Raw genomic sequence first — 20,465 nt, 5'->3', positions numbered from 1 at the left:
TATTATACCCTTATAACTCTTCTAGCATAGACCACGCCTAATTCCATTGACTTCAGCGGAATTCTACCTGGATTGAACCTGCCTTTAAGTTTGAGAGACAATAAAAGGCACTGTCCTGGCCGTGTATCTCAGTAAACCTGCAGTGTTGTTACAGTCACCCATGCTGGTCCCAGGATATGAGAGAGACAAGGTAAGCGAGGTGACATCTTATATTGGACCAACTTCAGTTGGAGGGAGAGAAGAGACAAACTCTGGCACTCCAGAGAGCATTTTTCTCCACTTGAAGAAGAGCTCCAAAGCTTGCTTCTTGTCTCACCAACAGAAGTTGGTCCAATAAAAGGTATTATTACCTCACACTCGCCCTGTCTCCATATTAGAGAGGGAAGACCAGACAGGGCTGCCCTGGGTAGCCAGCCAGAGTAGATTTCCTTTTCTCTTGCCCAGCTTTTCACCAAGGACAAGGTATTACCCCAGATCCTTGCGTCCTACGCCTGCTCCATTACTCCCCCCACCCCACCTGCTGTCTTTCCCCTTGGCCTCAGTGAGCCCACTTTCCCCAGCCTCCTCCCAGGCTGCCGGCTCCCTAGCGATGTGCTAAGATTTCCATTTCCTCTCCGCCTGTTACACAGGGCGGTTGGTGGAGCTGCTGAGAGGCAGCTCTCGTTCCCTCTCCATTTTCACACAGCCCCTCACCCCCTGTGCTGTCTTTCTCCATCTCTCTCTTGCTGGACTTGGCTTTATTTGGCGCTCCCGGAAGCCGCGGCGCGTGTCTCTCTGCCGGCCTGACTGACACCAGCTCCCCCGGAGGGGAGGGAGGCGGCGGCCGCGGCCAGGGACTGTCCCCGCAGCGAGCACGCGAGCAGGGGGCTCCTCCAGCCAGGTAATTCCAGAGCAGCCCGCGGCGGGCCGGGGGGAGCCCGCTGTGGAGGTGCCGCAGGAGGGCTGGGGTGGGGGCAGCCTTGCGGGGCGATCCGGAGTGGCGCGGTATGTGTGTGTACGCGCGCGAGGCTGCCGAGGGGCCCTGCGTTGCCAAGCGGCTGCTGCCTGCAGAGGACGTCTTGGGGGAAGGGGGGGGTGCTGAGGGGTGAGATAGGGGGTTTATTGGGCCATGATCCCCAAGCGCTGCTGCCCTTGCGGGCTTCGGGGGCGGGGCTGCATAGCGACAGAGCTGCCTTTGCCTCCTGTATCTGGGTCAGCTCTGCACACTGGTGCTGCCTCCCCCACATGCTCTGGGGCGGTGGCCTGCTGCTGGCCAGGGCCCGGGCCCGCTCTGCAACTTTCGGCTCAGCCCCCAAAAAGCCCCAACATCACCCCCCCCACCCCCAATGAAGCCAGGCTGACAGCTGCACGCAGCACCAGAGAAGCGCCTCCACAGAACCAGGGCTTGTATTATTACAGCTGTACCGGCATACTCTGCTTTTCAACCTCGTATTCAGCAGAGGAGGAGGGGGGAAGGTGTGTGACAGCCCCTGAGAGCAGCACTGCAGGATTTGACTTGTTGAGGGTAGATAGCCATAAGGTTTGCTGGATTAGAAACCCCACACGCGCATCACCCTGTCTTTCTAAGAGATTATCGGAAACCGTCTGGTTGTTCATTTAGTTCTGATAGTGTCAAGTGATGCCCTGCTAAATCGGTCAGTGCAAGACTAAGATTAGCTAGTTTTGCTCAGGAGCCAGGGCTGTTTGATGGGGGCTAGGCTTAAAATGTGCCAGAGAACACCTAGAGCCACAGAAGCAAAATTTTTGGTAGCAAGAGATTTAGGTTAGTGATTAGCCTACAGGTATAGCTGCTTGGGAAGCAAAGGGTTAAAGAGCAATTTAGGCTATACTATGGAAAGGGAGGACATGTAACAGAGAGATTCTACTTATAAGGATGCTATAAAACCAAAGGAGGAAGGTGGGGGGGAGGTCAAGAGAGAAGAATCAAGGAACTCAAAGCCTACACCTTGCATTTTGAAAAAAATGAACATTTTAAAGGAATACTCTCAACAGATTAATTTTGCACAATAGCAGAGTAGAACTGATCATGAGCCCACCTGAAAGACTATAAAATAAATGTATTTTTTTAATGACTGGGAATTTAGAGCCATATGTTTGCAATAGATGAACATAACTAATGGCTTATATTAAATCAGACCAAATTTAATTATAATCAGTAAAAAAAAATTAAAGGACTTTTGAAAAAATGACTTCTGAAGTTCCATTATCTAAATGTGTTCTACTAATACAATGATAGCATATATTTTTTTCTTTAAACATTGATCTAGAGGCAGCTATATTAACAGTTGTTTAAAAAAGCGGACTACTGTGTTTTTTAAAAATGCTGCAGGATATAAAGACAAAAGTGATATTTGGTTCAGTGGGTACCATGCTTCATTGTTCTATGAAATCATTATCTGGAAACCATTTATATTTCAAGGAGTGAGTGGTATTTTTAAAAGTATATTGTAGATGATGGGGGCAGTTAGAACCACCCCACAAAATTGCAAGTTGTTAAATACTGTTTCTCAAAGATGTCATTATTGCATAATACATTAGCAAAGTGAATATTTTCACATCCTAATTTTTATGCCTCAGACATATTGAAGCATGTTTTTCTTTTGTTTACAGCTCACAGAACAATAAAGTTTCCTTTAGCTTTTGTTTAACACTATAAACTTTAAAACAAGAATTTCATAACAAAATTGAAAGTGGGGGAGAACAGGGGAAGCTTTTAAACAATGTAATACTATGAACAGTGCTTTTTCTGTAGGGAAGCAAGGTTATGTAGAATAATATGACATTATAGATCTTTGTTGTAATTAAATGTTACAAGGTCCTTAGAATATTTCTGTGATTCATCAACCTCTTCTCCCTCAAGAAAGTGAGCACTGCTCAGATCTAGATGATGCACAGGCAGAACTCCAAGTGTAATGAATAAAATATGTTTTCTCTGTTAAATAAAAATGAAAAAGGTGTGCGTTATTTACTACAGTAGGTCTAACACATTACATGGCTTAGTCATCCATTGTAGACAATGGCAAATACTTCAGTGAAAAAAAATGCTTAGTATCCTCAGTCCTATAGCTAATGGTGAGTGATCTTGGTATATTAAGATCCTATATTAACTAAAGTATAAACAAAGAAATATTTGTTTACCTATGTTCATATCAGACTTCCACATTCCAAACTGTAACTCACCTAAATCTCTCTTGCAAGAGTAATACTGAAAATCCTGATAGAACACTAAAATTACCATCTATACAGGACTATATTTCATGGGAATCTGGGATTTTACCCTAAATTATCATACACTGGAGAAAGAATATGGCCCAGTGGAGTGGGCAGGATGACTGGAAGTCGGGAGACCCATATTTTGTTCCTGGCTTTACCACTGGCTTTTAGTGTGACTTGATGCAAGTCATTTAATTTTGCTGTACTTCAGTTTACACTCTTTAAGGAATAAGGACATTTACCCACCTTAGTAAAATGCTTTGAGATCCATAGAGGAAAAATGCTGGCATACCAAGTACCTTTAATGGAATGGTCATTGTGCTTTTGCACAGACTTCATTGCCCTAAAAATCATATGCAAAAATAAATAAATAAATAAATTTAGTAGGTGTGTCTTAGTAAGACACTTTTATAGTAAAAATTGGGAAAATTCCTTTACTTCTCACATTTATTAGGCAACAAGACAGTAAATTAACCCTGATTTGCACTAAGTTTTCAGGCACGTAGATCTTATAACAAACTAAGGAAGAGACTCTGTTTGGCTGCATTATTCAATTTTTAAAAATTCTTTCCTCTTAATTCTAGATGTTTCTCTTGTATTTGGAATGCAAAAGGCAAGTTATTTTGTATAGCTAACTTAACAGTTATAAATTCCCATGAATGGTAACCAAAGCTGTCTTGTCTATGCCAAGAGTTCCCAAATCTTTTGGAAAACTGGTAATAGCTTATCAGACTAAGGGCCCAGTCAGACTCCTATACAGGGCTGGTGCTACCATTTAGGCCAACTAGGCAGTTGCCTAGGGTGCCAAGATTTGGGGGTGCCAAAAAGCAGCACCCCCAATTTATTTTTAAAGAGTTTCAGCAGCCGCTGTGCTGGGAGGGAGAGGGAGTTTGAGCCGCCAGCAGGCAGCTCAGAGGTTCCCCTGGGTCAGCGTGCCACCACCGGCAGGCAGCCCAGGGGTTCCCCTGGATCAGTGCGCCGCCGCCGGCAGGCAGCCCAGGGGTTCCCCTGGATCAGTGCGCCGCCGCCGGCAGGCAGCCCAGGGGGTTGGGCTGCTGGCAGTGCGCTGACCCAGGGGAACCCCTTGGCTGCCTGCCGGCAGCTCAGACTCCCTCTCCCTCCCAGCGCAGCGGCTGCTCCATCCCATGTGATTCTTCTTATTGCTGGCGGTGGCGCCAGCGGCTGGGCAGAGCTCTGCTTAGTGCACGTGGCACGAGCCTGGCGACGGGCGCGACAGCACGGCTTCTGGAGCAGAAGTGAGCTGGGGTGGGGAGGTGCTGCACGGCTCCCGAGGGGGGGAGCTGCTGCGAGGGGGAGCGCCTCAGGGTGGAGCTGCCGCAGGGCTGGGGGGCACAAGGTGGAAGTTTCGACTAGGGCGTGAAACTTCCTTGCACTGCCCCTGCTCCTATAGATATCAGTGAGAGCTTGTTCAGGCGCTAAGTCTTTGCATGTATCTCTAATTCATCTATACATATTAATTTAGGCCTGATCTACACCGGAGGGGGGTGGTCAATCTAAGTTACGCAACTACATGAATAACGTAGCTGAAGTTGACGTACTTAGACCTAGTCACTGCAGTGAGTCGACTGCTGCTGCTCCCCCATTGACTCCACTTGCGCCTCTTGCGGCGGTGGAGTACAGGAGTCGATGGGAGAGCACTCAGGGATCAATTTATTGCATCTAGACTAGATGTGATAAATCAATTCCTGCTGGAGCGATCGCTGTCTGCCGATCCGGCGGGTAGCGTAGACATACCCTTACAGTGGCACTTGGGCTGCTGAAGACTTCAGTCTTATGGTTGCAGGAGGACGTTCCATCAAGTGTTAACACACATACACGAGAGTGACCCACTGTTGTGAGGTGTTGAGCTAGTGGTGGCTGGTGGTCTTCAGCATCTCAAGAAAGGCTGGCCAGAACAGGCAGGAGTACTAATTATAAAAGCCTGATGTGCAGGTACTACTGTGCATTAGAAATCACTGGTTTGATGAATAAGGTTTGTGGCCTAGTTAAAAGGTAGATAAGTGGCCAACTACATAATTGGTTAAAGTATCTGATTTAGTTCCAAGGCAGTGAGTTCAAATCCTATTACAGCATACGATTTGTAATATTTCAGTTCAGTTTTTCCATCAGTGTAACTACATATTAATGTGCTACTTTTCTGAAGCAAGACAATCAATGATTTGACACATTCTGCACCTAACCACCAGTGATTTAGGGAAAAGAACAATTCAACCATATGAAGATTTCATGTCATCAGAACAGCCATGTTAGAAGAGGTTAACTGTACAAATGGTCAAATTAAACAAGACCTAATCAGGACTAACTTGGTCTTCTGGAGTCAATAATTCCACATATTGAAACTCTGACAGGGGATAAGTTGTGTACAACTCTGTCACCCTCAGTATAGTTCTCAAAAATGGAATAAGGTTGAGCTTGGTCACTATTAAAAGGGAAGCTCTTCAGATAGAAACCAAGGTGCTATAAGAAATGTTGTTGGTAATTCAGTAGGTGGCACTCTTCATTCTGTGTCAGAAGTGAACACATGCCCCAGCATAGTTCTGGAGACACAGTGGTATTAGAGCCTTTGTCTTTGGAATGAGACATGAAAAAAGGACCTGATTACTTGTGATCAATCAGCGCTTTTTGCAAGAGTAATAATGGTACCCACCTTGTCCTAGCCCTATTCCAGACATTCCTACAACTGCCATTTCTTTTGTAGTTTAAACAGGATTTGGCAGTATTCTTCACTTGTTCTAAACTCCTGTGAGTTGTTAGACTAATGCTATATGTCACACCAGAAGAGGCTACATTCCCATATTGAATGAAGTGCTTCCTCTGCTTATAATGTTCAGACTTAATGTGGTCCATGAGTGATGGATTTTATAATTATGATTGGCTGAACTGTCCTCATTTTCTGATTGTGAAATTTATTGGATCATATAGTATATACATGGTAACTGTTTTCCATCCTCCTTTCTCAATCCACTAGTATCAGCGCGCCGCCACCGGCAGGCAGCCCAGGGGTCTACCCTAGCTCTCTTACAGAAATGGACCAATTCTCATTAAGTCAGTTTCAGATGATGTTATTCTACCTCATTTTGCAGAAAGGTTCCTTCCCCATCCTTAAGTACTAGGAGAGCAGGGGCAGTACAGAGGAGTGCTCCACAAATCCATGGTATGTTTCTCTGTGGTAGCATGAAAGAGGATTTGGGTGTGGTGGAAAGTGGGCTAAGAGAGTGTGGTCGAAAGTGAGCTAAGAGAGTGTGGTCAGTTAGTATGCCACAGGCCTCACTTAGAACTTTATGTAAATCTCTTAGAAGAGAATTGGAGTCTTTCCACTGACTTTAGTGGGAGTTGAATCAGGCATTGTGAAGCCACAGTTGATACAGCCCATGGAGTGCAGTATTAATAGCAGCAGAGTAACTACTTACTCGTCCCTACATACCTCCTGAACTTGCAGGAGGATTCCTGCCTGGTTTCTCTTAAATCTGGAGTAACACTCACTCACTCAGATTTGAGTGGGAGAATGTGATGAAAAGATTACCCATTGACAGCACATTTTGTCTGAATAAAACAAAATTGAATGAGGAATGCAGGATTTGGCAGAGTGTGGACATTCTCAAGAGTTTGGGAATACTATAGAGAAACGATCAAGTTTGCCCTAAGTGGTAGTAACAGCAACTTAATGGTTGCCAGTTCTGGAAGTTTTGCCTAGAGACTATTGTCTTCTTTCCTGCCATGATTTTTTGTTGTTGTAAGTTACCATAATTCTGGCTGGTCAAAGAAGTGAAACACTGGCAGCTTCTTTGCATTGGGGAGCATACTCTTTTAAATAGAACAAATGTGTTTTAAAAGCACAACTTAGATAGAATTCTAATTTAGTTAAGGATTTTACCATTCAATCTTATTGGGTGAGGTTGCCATACTTCACCAGCTCCAACATCTTTGGCCACATGCAGTATATTCTCAAGTTCAGCAGTGAAGTTTGTTTGCATACAGTAATCAGACTTGTGGCATGTAATTAAGTGGCTTGCAAGCCCTATAGAATGCTTGATTACTTGAAAAGTATTGTGCTAATAGATGGCAAATGGGTGCCTAAGAACACAGTACATCTATTGATGGGAAAAATGCTTAAAATCTTACACTCCGTTGTCATGAAGAGACGCAAGTAAAGCCAGACAAAAGATAAGGAGAGGACTGGGAACACAGTGACGTAAAAGGAAGCATAAGTGATTGAGGGTGTACTAGGAAATGGGTTGCCTTGGTTATTTTAACTCCATCAAATTAGCAATCCTTGATTGCTAGAATAGATGATTAAATAATGAACTTTTCTTTGTCATCACCATTGATAAAGCATTAAGAATTATTCAGCTATTGATGGGAGTGTTTTTTGTTTTTTTAAAACTGGATATTCATGTGTAATTAGAGAATGAACTGCTATTTCAAGGTATACTAAATATATATGCACATACTGTATTCAAAAATGTCAATCAGTAAAATATTTCAAAGACCTCAGCACACTCAGTGTGTGCATACACAGATTCTTGAATAATTATCCTGGCATGTGCTATTGCTTACCTGTAATTATATGAGACTAAATTGGGATATGATAAGAAATTTAAGATGTGTTTCTAATCTTAGTCTCTGTTTTGCTGGATGGGATTTTTTTTTAAATGCAAGCTCTCCCAATATAAAATAGTCAAAATATAAAATGCCACACTGTCCTCTTGAATTTTTTTTTTAAACTTTAGTCTATTGGACAAAACACAGGAAAGAGGAAGAGTGACAGAAAAACCAAACACACAGTAGGTAGGCTCTGCAGTGCTAGTCAATTTGCATACCAACTCTATGAAGTCAAACAAAGGAAAAAAGCTTGGGGATAAGCAGGCGAAAACAAGGAAAGGTCAGGATTTTCCCTTCTCCATAGAGGTCTCTTCTGATAAAAAGGCTTTTAAGACTTAACACTGTACCTGAAGAGTGTAGCTCACAGGAAAAAAAACCTTTGGATACCATCCTGTATGCCTAGAATATTATACTAAAAGGACCCTTTTTTTTTATTAATAGAACATCAGTTTCCATCATCTGTATCCATCAAGAGACAGATATGAAAGTTCCTTTATACTTTGTACCATACTAGAACCAGTCAAAAGCTTCAAACACTGACAATTTTTTCCATTTCAAATTTTAACCAGCCAACCTCGCCCCTCCCATGAACACTTTTTGCCTAGTTTTTTCCAAGGCAGTTAAAGCTAATCAAAATGTTAGCATTTTGATTTTTTTTTGCCATAAAAATGCAAAAGCATTGCATTAATTTTTTTTTAAAATATTTAGAACAGACAGCTCTCCTCTACACTTAGTAGCACTGTTCGTAAAACAACCTGCAGCAGGGCTAAGAACAAAATGAGAAGAAAGCTCACCAAAGACTCAGGTTTGAGTACAAAGTTACCCTCTTTCTAGGTAGGGTTTTATTGCAGAGATTCTTGTTTAATCTAAATTGACATTAATTTGGCATGTCTCTAGCTACATTCTTTCCATGGAGTTAACATAAAAACAAAATACTAACCATACAAGGTAGCACTTCTGTTTCTCTAACATGCCATATGTGAGCTGTTGGCAAACACACTGTTCTTATCACACCGTCTTCTATGAGAGAAATTCCCATTTTGTCTCCTCCTGCCATTTATGCTTTATGATGGAGCAAACTCACCACAAATACTCTTTTTCCTTTTCTTCCTCCTACTCCTCTTCCCTCCCACCCCTTTTAAGGTGATGAAACTAAATAGGTTCTGCTGCACTTAATTAGTCCCATTCTTCCTCTCCCCTTCCCTCCCCTCCCGACTGGGAATTAATCCCTAAAATGATAAGCCATTGGCTGGCACAGTGGGGTCTCATTTTATGAACAACCTGAGTGTGGGGAGTAGCAAAGATTTGGGTTCCTCACCAGGAAATGCCAACACACCTGTAACAATTTAAAGGAGGTTACATGTCAATTACAGGGGAAAGTAGCTATTATTTGCATTTCAGGTTACATTGGCTATGTTTTATGACAGTTAAACTATGATTGGATGCTTCTCCAGTTTGAGAAGAATTCCAGGAACATGTTGGCATGTTTCTCCTAACTTAGTATATGCTGTACTGCTTTCTTAGCTAGCAGATGAAACAAGCCTTCCTGATATAGATTGCTACATACTACTCTAAACCTGTAATACCTTTGTGGTTGGCTTTAAGATGCTACCTTTTTAGAATATTGGAGGCTTGATTTTTGTATAGTTTGTAGTGCAGTTCCATCTTATCAGAGAGCAAATGCTACATGGGCCACTATAATTTGAAGACTATGATAGTGATTTCTCCAAGCAGTGTAAGGGATTTAGTAACAAAACTTCCAAATTGCATCTCATGAGGTTGCACAGAAACAACTGAGGGCAGAATTTGCCCTGCACTATCTGTAGTGTGGTGGAAATATGTGAGAAAGAAAGGACCCAGCTTGACTTTCAGATCCCAGGCTGATTTTGAAGAGGCTGGCAGCTAGGGGGAAAAAAATCTTTGTAATTTTAAACTGAGTGAATATAGTAAGGAATCAAAAAGCCCCACTAAACATGGAACCCTATGATACCCTATGATACTATTTTTACAGTTACTTTTCAGAGTAAAACTACACTTAAGAGAGGACAACCTTTCTTCTGTTCAAAATTGGAATCTTTGCTCTTCTGATTGTCGTCATATTTTTTCATTTTTTTATTTTCTTAAGTCACTGTGCTGCTTACTCTCATGGACTCATTATAGCTTGTTTCTACTTGAGACAAAGCAATATGATTTTCTCCCATCAGCCATACAGAATGATGGCAGGAGCAGGCCCATTTGTGCTGCTCTTTCTTTGTCTGCTAGGTTGGCAAATATTTGAGGTGAAGCATGTCAAGAGAAGTTATTCTGCAGTTTTGTTCTTTCCTAGGTTATACACATAAGTATATTTGTAGATGGAGGTCAGATGGGGGTAGTGGAAGGAATAGTGATTCTGTTTTAAGGTCTGCCTATAAAATATGCTCTGCCCATGTCTCCATAGGCTGTGCTAGGCTCCTTGGGCTTCGATTAAAAATAAATGGTGACCCCGCGCCAACACCATGCACTCGTGACACCAAAATGAGATATCACAGTAAATTGTGCAGGTCCATGATCCCCTCTCCTTTCTTACATGCATGAAATAATTAATAGCATTGGTATTTAATTATCATCATTGGGCATCTGAGTTAACACCCTAGTGAGCACCTTTCAGAGATATTGTTCCAGGCTTTTTCCAGGCTCAGGTAGGCTATGTCTTTACTAGGAAGAAAAAGAAAGCTGTGTTTTTTACATCAGATAGTTGTCTGTAGACTGTAGATGGTCCTTATTTCAAGATGATGAGTCAGCCCAACCGCACTTTAGAGTATTTTACAACTTCACTTTTAGACCTTAGCACATGAGATTTGTGTAGAATGTGGAAGGAAGAGAGTCTGTAGTTTTTTTTAGGGGTAAACAATACTCATTTTAAAAAAAAGTTCTTATGTTTTCATAAAATCTTGCACATTGTGGAATCTCTCATGGTGCCTTCTATCTTATTTCATTCAGACAAAATACTCGGTATGTTAAAAAACAAACAATTTTTGGAATGTTTATGACCACCCCACTCACTGAATAAGCATATTTAATTTTGCAAATTTTGTTCTGGTTGCTAGGGTAGTTTAATAATACATAGTTTATTGGAATCTAATATTACACATGTGGTATCTCTGAGGGATTAACACTTTTAGCGATTATGTTTATTAGGAAATAACATACGCATACCCTGGATGTCACTTGCTAGAATAAAATGTTCACAACCTTAAATGGAGCATGTGTGCATGAAATCTGTTAAGTAAATGATGAAGGAGGAGGGGTTCCATGCTTTGAAAGCTAGCTGTTTATTTGATTTGTTCACTTCATGTACTTTTAGAAGAGAAAGAAGACAACATAACTGATGAGAGGTCAGATCTTAAAGAAGCAAATACAAGACCTTCTTTGTTTCTTGAATTGAAGCTGTATAGTTATTAGTAAAAACAACCAAGACAGAATCTTACCACAGTATATACAATGATTGGAAAGATCTAGGAAATCCAAGGAGAGAATGTACATTCACAATCCAACTTTTAGTCCAGACTTAACTGCGTTCCATATTGTATCTGTAAATAGCAGGTACAAATGACTGCAGGCACAACCTTATGCCAACAATTATTTACAACTATATTTCAGTCACTAGGATATCCAAGTGCCTAATTTGCAGGTGACATCAGGCTGTGCAAGTAACCAAAATTGCACTGACAGTCATTTGTACCTGTCATTTGGAGATGTAAAAATAGAGATCACTTTTGGAAACCCATCCCTTAAAATATAACAAATTTACTGGGGAAGAGAGTGGAGATGGTTTTTCTAATGTTGCGATGATGCCAGCTAAGTAGTTTTTATAAGGGAGATCAGTAAACCTGTCCTTATCCTAGAAATTGATGAAAGTTAAAATCACCAAAAATTACAGAAGAATGATAGTGCTGTAAAACCTGTGCTCATATGCAAATGTCTAACATTGCTTGTGTCTTTCAGAATGGCGGAGACACAGATGTTGATGGAGAGGCTGGAAAAATCTGTAATTCGACTTGAATCATTGTTTTCAGATTCACACAGATCCATTGGAATGGAGTGTGGAGCTGTAAACGGCGTCAATGGAGGTAAGAGTGGCTCTTTCAAGAACTGCATGCCTTTTTTTGGAATGCCAGATATATAGCTTGTAAGTGGAGCATGTTTTTTGTTCCAAGAGAGAAAGAACAATCCCAGCCCCTTGAGAGCTGCACATTAGCAGAAAGCAATTTTTTTCTTTTTGTAGAACAGTTGGAAAAGTCAGAAGGCAACCTTAATCTTAATCATAATCATACATTAGCATGCCCTAGAAAATTCAAGATTTGAACTAGTCTTAAATATATAGTCCATATTTCAAGCTTTATGGCTCTGTTTTACTGTTTATATTGTTACAGAGCACTCGCCAGTTGAAAATGTCTGCTGAGGCTAATTAGCAGAAGACATGAGTGTTCCTGAAAAGTCAGAACATACATTTTACTGAAGAAATCAGCAATCAGGATTTATTTTCCAGCTCTTGAATTGAATTTCACTGTGCAGAAACACTGCATTTAATAGCTTGATCCCCTTAATCACAGCTGAACTTGTTCGTAAGCATTTGCTCACTAATTGCTGCCACCATTGCAGCATTGGCCTTATTTTACACTCTCTTTCATCCTCTGCCCCCAGAAGTGCATCTCCAAAGCCCTAGAGTTTGGAACAGAGGAAGGAAGGCTAGGGTTACAATCTACCCACGCTTGTCTGTACCATGTTACCAAGCCATACTTACTCACACTGCGCAGATCTTAAGTTAGACTTTTGGTTGTCCTTGACATTTCCAGGTTAAGCAAAACTGCATGCAAATAGTCAGCGAGAACACATGACCCACACAGAAGCTGGGAGAATAAGTAACTATTAAGAATAGGTATTTTCAAAACATAGGCTTCAGTCCTGCAATGAGCTCCACGGGGGGAAGACCCCTGCATCCACAGAAAGCTCACTGCAGATTGGAGCCATTGTCACTAAGGTCCCTGTTCTGATTATTTTAATTGCAAAGCCACATCTACCCATTACATTTACACATCCCTGTGCCTATGGGGCCAGCTACATCAGATGGGAGATTCACCACTACGGAAAGTGGTGCTTTTAAATCCTGGCTGAGCTACACAGGAACTCAACCAGCATAGCCTGTCTGTGAGAGGTTGTAAATCAACACATCTCCCAATTGGTCTGGCCCTGCCTGTTCTGGAGGCTGCATCTGTCAGTCCCAAGTTTTCTGGAGGAGCAAGGGCGACAGGATGTTCCCTATATGGCACTCTTGCCATAGGCAATTACCACAGATGTGAGCCCAGAACCTAGGCTGTGCTGATAGAGTGCATAGAGCCCACATCATGTGCAGTGTCACACTCAACCAATCCATGAGTTTGGAGAGATGGTATCAGTTCTAGCAATAGTGTTCATTTTAGGCCATTGTTACGTGTGTGGTGCCATGAGCACAGCTATACGTTATATGCCTGTGAAGGTATGTTTCAGGGCAGGTTCTCACATTCCAAATAGTCTCTACGGCTAAACATGATGGCCCAAGTTCCTCACCAGGATGAATGTGGCTCAGTAACTTGACACATAAAGTTCCCCATCTGTATTTATTCACGTCACTTTCCTTAACGGTGTCCCTCAAAAATGGAGGCTCTGGGCATACCATGTTTTAAGCCACGTTATCGCTCAGTAGTCTTAGAGCTTTACAGTTGCATCTGTCTTATAAGAAGGGAGTGTGTCTTTATTTCCGTTAAAACAAGAACTTATGTAAAAGAGTATGTGTTCTTTCATAGCAATGACCCAAATAATTTACCATTGCTTACTTCAGAATATGTGTGTGATCAGTTAGGCTTGAATGTATATTGTATTCCATCTTAGCTGGTTAATATTTTTATCATACATGGCACAGAGGAGAAGAGTACACATTTTGTTCCTGAAGATCATGTGGTGGCAGGCTTGCAGGAAAAACATGCAGTTTCTGAATTACAGAAAGGTCCACAGCAAACTCTAGGATATGGTCTCAGAAATCAGCAGCTTTGCTTTCTAAAAATAGGTGTAGCTGTGTTCTGACTTTCTACAGTGTTAGTGCAGTTGATGGGCTGCTCTTTGAGTCTCTGTGCTTCAGAATAAAAACTTAAAATGAGTGTCTTGGACTGGCATGGATTTTTACAAAGAATATAAATGGGATTTGGAAAACATTTTATTCTCCGACTCCACCATAAAAAACTTTGTGCGGTAGATCCCACAAGAAACTTACACGTAAATATTTATGAAAGCCTAGGAATTCCTTAGAATTAAAGGTGAGAGGAATTAAAGATGAGAGGAAAAGTAAGTGACATAAGGAGAACAGGACAGCCTAGGCATTCCATCAAGCAGCTTAAGCACAGAATGCTAAACACAGGCAATTCCTAGTCCTTATTGTCAAAGCTAGTGTTTTCTGTCGAAGGGCCAAAATGCTGTTACTGCAAAAAGAGCTTTCAGCGTTATTAATCAGGGTTCTGCAGTAGTGCGGTGCCAACTGGTTAAGACAGCATTGGGCAAAGCCTGATGTCCCTTCAGAACAGGTTTTACTTTTTACCAAGTAGAGGAGAAGCTCAGGGAGAGAGGAAGGAGAGAATTTTGACCCTGATTCTGCAAAGCACTTGAGTGGCTTAAATTTACACATGTGCTGGATGAGGGCCATAGAGGTGATACATTTCCATAGAGAGGATATATAGACAGCATATCAGGGAGTGAAAAAGAGACTGGAAAATATCCAAGAAAAGATTACTTTCTCTGGCTTAAGTGATATATACGGCTATTCAGAAAGCCAGTTTGGTGTAAGAAACTGATTCTTACCTGGATTTCCCAATAGTCAAGACAATCCACGTCCAGTTTAAATAGTATCCATTGTATCCGGATACAGTAGTATACTCTATATGAAAAATCATGCTTGTACTCATCAGCTTGGTATGTTAACGGTCACATAGTCATTGAGATTAATAATTTAGTAAAGTTAGATTTTTTTCCAGTGACTGGAGGAGCTTTTATCATTAACAGAATTTGCAGTTTTGCAAACTCAGACAACAAAGCAAGTAGATTCCAGTGCTGTGCTTCAGTATACTGATCGCTTAGGAACTAGTTTCCTCATATGGTAGAATTGCACTGTTGCCATATTGAAGTCCCATCTTCCTAGAAATTGACTTATTGTTTTTTAATGTCTGCCAAACAATTTATAAAGCTTCAGGAACTGGTGTGTGGAATAAACATAGCAGTGGTTCAGTATAGATTCCTTTAGGGGGATGACACTTGTTTTATGTATATTAATAGCACTGTGTTAATAAAAAGGTCTAAATCATGCTTATCTGTCCATTCTGACTTTGCAATATTGAAGAATATTTATTTTATCACCTGTTATTTTAGCACAAAGGCAGCTAGCCACATACAGTATATAGATTACATTATTTTCACGTGGCTAGCCAGGTTCCGCTGGGAGCAATATTGTTTGGTTGTTGCTGGAAATAATGCTTATACATTAATTTTACTGATTTTACAAGTCAATGAATATGGCAAAATATTACAACAATATTTTCCCATTTCTACAGAATTTTTCCCTCCAGCAGCAAAAGACAGTATTACAAAATACTGACTTTATGAACCAGTTGTAATGAAATGCCTTTCTCCCAAAGGTGTAGCACCATATGTAGAAGCCTTTGACAGACTGTTAAATGGGAGTGTGGCTGAGTTTCTCAGGAATAGCAAGATCCTTGAAGGTGATGTGAAGCTACATGTGAGTATTTTCCCATTTCCCCCCAATATAACTATGGTTTGTCTGTAAATACACAAAACCTCCTCTACCAGTCTTGATTGTGGAGAGGGCAATGGAATTCTCATTGTTGTTGCTTTAATTATTATTAATAGTAGTTCCCAGAGATCTCAGTCAGATAGATCCACATTGTGCTGGTACAGTGGTCACCAACCTTTTAGTCTGGCGAGCACCAGACGAAGGACTGTGGCAGCGGTCGAGCATCTGCCGAAGTACCACCAAATTTCTGCGGCATTTCGGTCGTGACACCTCTTGATGATGTTGCTTGTCAGCGGCAAATGGCGTCATCTAGAGGCATTGCCGCCAAAATGCCGCAGAAATTCGGCGGCATTTCAGCGGATGCTCGACTGCCAGCCAGGACGCGGGTGCATTTAGGTGCCGGCAGCGTGCTGGGGACCCCTATGCTAGTGGTTCTATGAACACAAAATATGATACAGTCCCTATCCCAGAGAGTTTACAACCCAAGCCACTGATGTCGAAAAAAAACAACCTAACACGTATGCGCTAGCGTACACAGTATGAGTAGTCCCATTGCATACAGTTCAGCAAGAGCATGAATATTTGCAGGATTGGGGCCTAATTAAAGACAAGGTGCAACAAGTGAGTAAAAAGCAATATGAAATAAGGAGGATCCAGCACCAGTAAGATCACATGAGTACAGAGGGTATTAATGTGCACAACTTGGTTGCAGATCTTAAGTTTTGTTGTTTTTTTTATTTTAATCCTCATCTACTTTCTTTATTTTCAGGACTTTTGCCTATTTTGTTTTAAATTATTAAATTGTTTTTAATATGACCAGTTTTTTATATCTACACCTGTTTCTTTTTTCTTTTGCAATAAATTTTGTAACAAGGAATTTTTATAAAGACAAAATTTTTTAAGCTGTCTTTTCTAAAATTCAGTGACAATATACTCCCATTTATCTGAACCCTATTATCCAAACCTCCACATTATCATAATTCCTCCTGGTCCCCCAGCATGAGATACATAACTCTCTGTAGCATGTATCTCATGCTGGGGGACTAGGAAGGGATTTGGATAATGAGGAGGTTCTGATAACAGCACAGAGACCCCTGGCCACGACTGCGAGGAAGAGCAGGAGGAGGAGACCCCAGGCATGAGGAGGCTACCCTGCTGCTGAATGGGAGAAAGGGGAGCCCTCTGCAGCCCTGCTGTCATGGGATTGAGTGAGCAGCGCTGCAGAGGGCTCCCTGTGCAGCTGCAGGGCCAGTGACACCCGAGTCCTGGAGGCGCAAGGTACAGGGTAGGCTGCAGTCTTGGCAGGGCAGAGCAGAGTTCTGTACGGGGATCTCTGCTGTGCCCCACCAAGAGCGCAGCCTCCCTCTCTCACCTTGCACCTGCAGGGATCAAGTGTCACCAGCCATGGCAGTGCAGGGAGCTAGTGCAGGGAGCTCCCGGTCCTGGGGGAGACCACCCTGCTGCCAAATGACTGAATGGGTCCTGCCCTTGATTATCTGAACTCCTAATTACTGAGATAAAGTCTGTGTCCCCCACACTGTTTGGATAATCAGGAGTATACTATCTTTTCTGTGGCAGAGGGACAAAGGATGGATTCATCTGATCACAGCTTGCAACATCCTGTCTATCCTGGTAATGTCATAAAGCTACATGCAAATGGGAGGCTTATCGCTCAAAGTCAGTTAGCTGATCTGAGTTGGGGGTGAAAGAGTGTCAGGGATTTTATCTCATCTCCATAGAGCTGTGCATCCACGCTTTTCACCATATGAATTAATCCTTGCCTAACTCATTGCTGGTGCTACTCTACCCCACAAACCCTGCAGCAAGGAAAACATGTAACCTCCACTGAGTTTGCAAAGCAAGGGTATCTACTTTACCGTCACCTTAGTGGCTGAGAGCATCACCTTCAAAAGACCCTTGCACCCATTCTGCTCAAGGAACAAGAGTTCTGAGGTTGCTCTCTGAACTGGATCTCTTGTATGGTTTTATATATTATTGTCCAACAGGGTTAGAGTGCTTTGGTCAGGAAGCTCTAGCATATTGGAATGGGTCAGGAGATCAGGTGGATCCAGAGTCTGACTGTCTTTAGAAATTGCTGCAAAACTTTGCTCTTCGAAAAAGCCTTCCTACCATAAGAATGACACTCCCAACACTTCTAGCCTGAAGCCCCTACCAGCAAAAAATAAAACAAAACAAGAAAAAAAGGGAGGGGACCTCTAGGTGCTATGGGAATACAAATTATAAAATAATAATAAAATATTTTTAAAAACAAAAACCTGGCCCTAAGCAGAGATTTGACCTCAAAAATAGAGAAGTGCCAAAGCCACCATGAAATTCACTGTGAACTTTACTATTGCAATTGACATGCAGCAGTATAAAACCCCATGATAAATAGGAAAACCTAGTATTGCGTCCTAACAAACAAACGAAACAATGACATGGGCTAATTTACATATGGAATCCCAAATCCAGCTGCAGAACTCTGCTAATTGAGTAAATCCACTCTAATCTGGCCACTGTTTGATGTACACAATTTAGTCCACTTAAAAAAATACTTAAATGAAAAGATTTAATCTTTCTGAATGTGTGGGCAGTGCTGGCATGTTGTGGGTGTTAGTGCAATACAAATAAAATAATAATAAAGAATGTTTGTTCAGAGCTACAGAAACTATTAGCAACTTTCCATCATATAAAGAAAATGGGATTCTGTTTGTAACCTATTAAAATATTCTGAAATTTTAGTCTCTGAATTTACAATATGAAACACAGACCATAGTTGCCTTATGTTTTTACTTGCTGCTGCAACAACATCTGTGCTTTACCTTAATAAGCAGAACGAAGAGTGTTTTTCTTCTGGGTGTCTTATAGACCACATGTCCTAAGCATTATGCTTTCAGCTGCTGTCTCTTTCACATAATGAGCTGAAGGGAAGGTTGTATTTTGTTTCAAAAAACACCTGTTGCCTAGAAAACCTCACATACCTGATTGATCAGGATGGTAATATGAGAGAGAGCTCATAGGGATGTTATATTATGCTAAAGAAATAAGGGATTTAACATGATGCATTTCATGTTGATTGCTGTAAGAACGGTCTGGTTTGTGTTTCTGATGAAAGGACGAGTACGGCTACATCTAATGTTTGCTGCAGTGCCCTGCTCTGTTTTTCTGAGCTTACTGTATGCTAGTCTTTGGAAACAGAACAAAATAAAAAAAGAGGACTGATAACTAGCTTTTGTAAGCACTGCTGAACATAACAGCGGAGTGGATTTCAGAAAGATTAGTTCACTAAAGAAGAGTTTGGCATAGACCCAAGTCAATTTGTGGTAGAATGGTTTTGAATTCAAACTATAGCATGTCTAGTGATGATTCTTTTGGGAGGTCAACTGCATTAAAATAGCTAACCACATTAAAAACCAAAAACGAAGATATTTATATAGTCTATTGAAAACAAGCTATATTAAACATTTACGGCCAAATCTTTGGCTTTGCTGTGTCCCTAGGGTGATGCATATTGGCCATAAAACTCACGTAACTGGCTATCTGGGTATTTAATCCAGTCCTCTCAGAACCCCTGACCCCAGAGTGAGGCTGCTCTAACTTGAGTTTCATCCAAGGCTGAAAAGGTCGAAGGAATCAGGGGAGTGCAAAGGTGGCCTTCTGGTTTAAATTGCACCCATAGGGATATTCCAGCAGTCACAGATAGCTGGAACAGAGGTGCATCAGCTACATCCCCTTTTGCTTGGCCATATCGCCTCCTCCCAGGACTGTGATGAGGGTGACAAAGAGGAGGGGCGGCTCCAGGCCCTAGCACGCCAAGCACGTGCCTAGGGCGGCAAGCCACTGGGGACACTCTACCGGTCGCCGCGAGGGCAGCAGGCAGGCTGCCTTCGGTGTCTTGCCTGCGGAGTGTCCGCTGATCCTGCAGCTTTGGCAGACCAGCGGACCCTCCACAGGCAAGCCGCTGAAGGCAGCCTGCCTGCCGTGCTTGGGGCGGCAAAATGCCTAGAGCCGCCTCTGACAAAGAGCCAGCTATGCTAGATCTGTTCTACCTAGTGATTGTTACATTGAGGAGACTGGTCAAGTGGTACAAAGGGGCCAAGAACCTGGCTTTGTCAAGTGTTCAGTATGAGTCAGTTTATGTTGGTTATGTGGGAGTCTGATATCAGAGACTATGGGATGCTTTGGCTCAAGCAAGTTAGAATAATGATGTACAAGATAAGATGTACAATGTAATGATAAGAATAGAACATACAAGTAGAGAAGTCTTCTGAGGTAAGGTGTGCATATTGTAAGATTGGCATATGACAATATTTTGTAGGACACACGATGGAAAAGAATTACGTGATACGTGTTACTGTAATCAAAGAATTGGTTGTCTGGTTAACTCTAATTATAGTTCCCTTTCCTCACATTCCAACTTATTTACTCCATAGAGGAAAAGGTTACTGGTCTCTCTACAATTCCAGGTTCTACTATTTCTGCCAGAGAAACAGTCTGCAGTCCCTGGTGGCACAAAGTGTATCTGGAAAGTAGTTGCAGTGTCTCAAGACACTTTCTCCCCCCGACTCTAGCAGGGGTCCTGGACCCAGCCAAAGGTGGCTTTTCCTGGAAGAGGCATGGAGGGTGCCCACAGGCTGTGCTGATTTAGCCAATCCTTTGAGCAGTGCCTGCTTGTAGGGCTCCTGTGGAGCCCTGGCTGTCCTTCAAAGCTGCCTTCCCTTGGCAGTACCCCTGGAATGAAGCTGTCCCTGTTGGCGCGCTGGGGAGGGGATGGGGTGATTTTTATACACACATACACCAGAAGAAATTAATCAAC

At 42.0% G+C, this 20,465-nt stretch overlaps 1 protein-coding gene across 3 annotated transcripts in view; it reads left to right on the top strand.

Moving 5' to 3' along the window:
• The first annotated feature begins 602 nt into the window (after nucleotides 1-602).
• CAP2 (cyclase associated actin cytoskeleton regulatory protein 2) overlaps nucleotides 603-20,465 on the top strand; it is a 99,611-nt gene continuing 79,748 nt past the window's right edge. Inside the window, exons 1-3 of one of the 3 annotated variants that reach the window (XM_030552454.1) lie at nucleotides 603-880; nucleotides 11,821-11,945; nucleotides 15,534-15,634. In XM_030552454.1, the coding sequence (XP_030408314.1) occupies nucleotides 11,822-11,945; nucleotides 15,534-15,634 (225 nt within the window). In that variant the 5' untranslated portion in view covers nucleotides 603-880; nucleotide 11,821. The other 2 variants (XM_030552455.1, XM_030552456.1) reach the window with 2 other exon arrangements.

Source organism: Gopherus evgoodei, chromosome 2, assembly GCF_007399415.2.
Source record: "Gopherus evgoodei ecotype Sinaloan lineage chromosome 2, rGopEvg1_v1.p, whole genome shotgun sequence".
Taxonomy (NCBI): Eukaryota; Metazoa; Chordata; order Testudines; family Testudinidae; genus Gopherus; species Gopherus evgoodei.
Note: the sequence above shows the minus strand (reverse complement) of the source record. Positions and strands in the feature narration are given on the sequence as shown.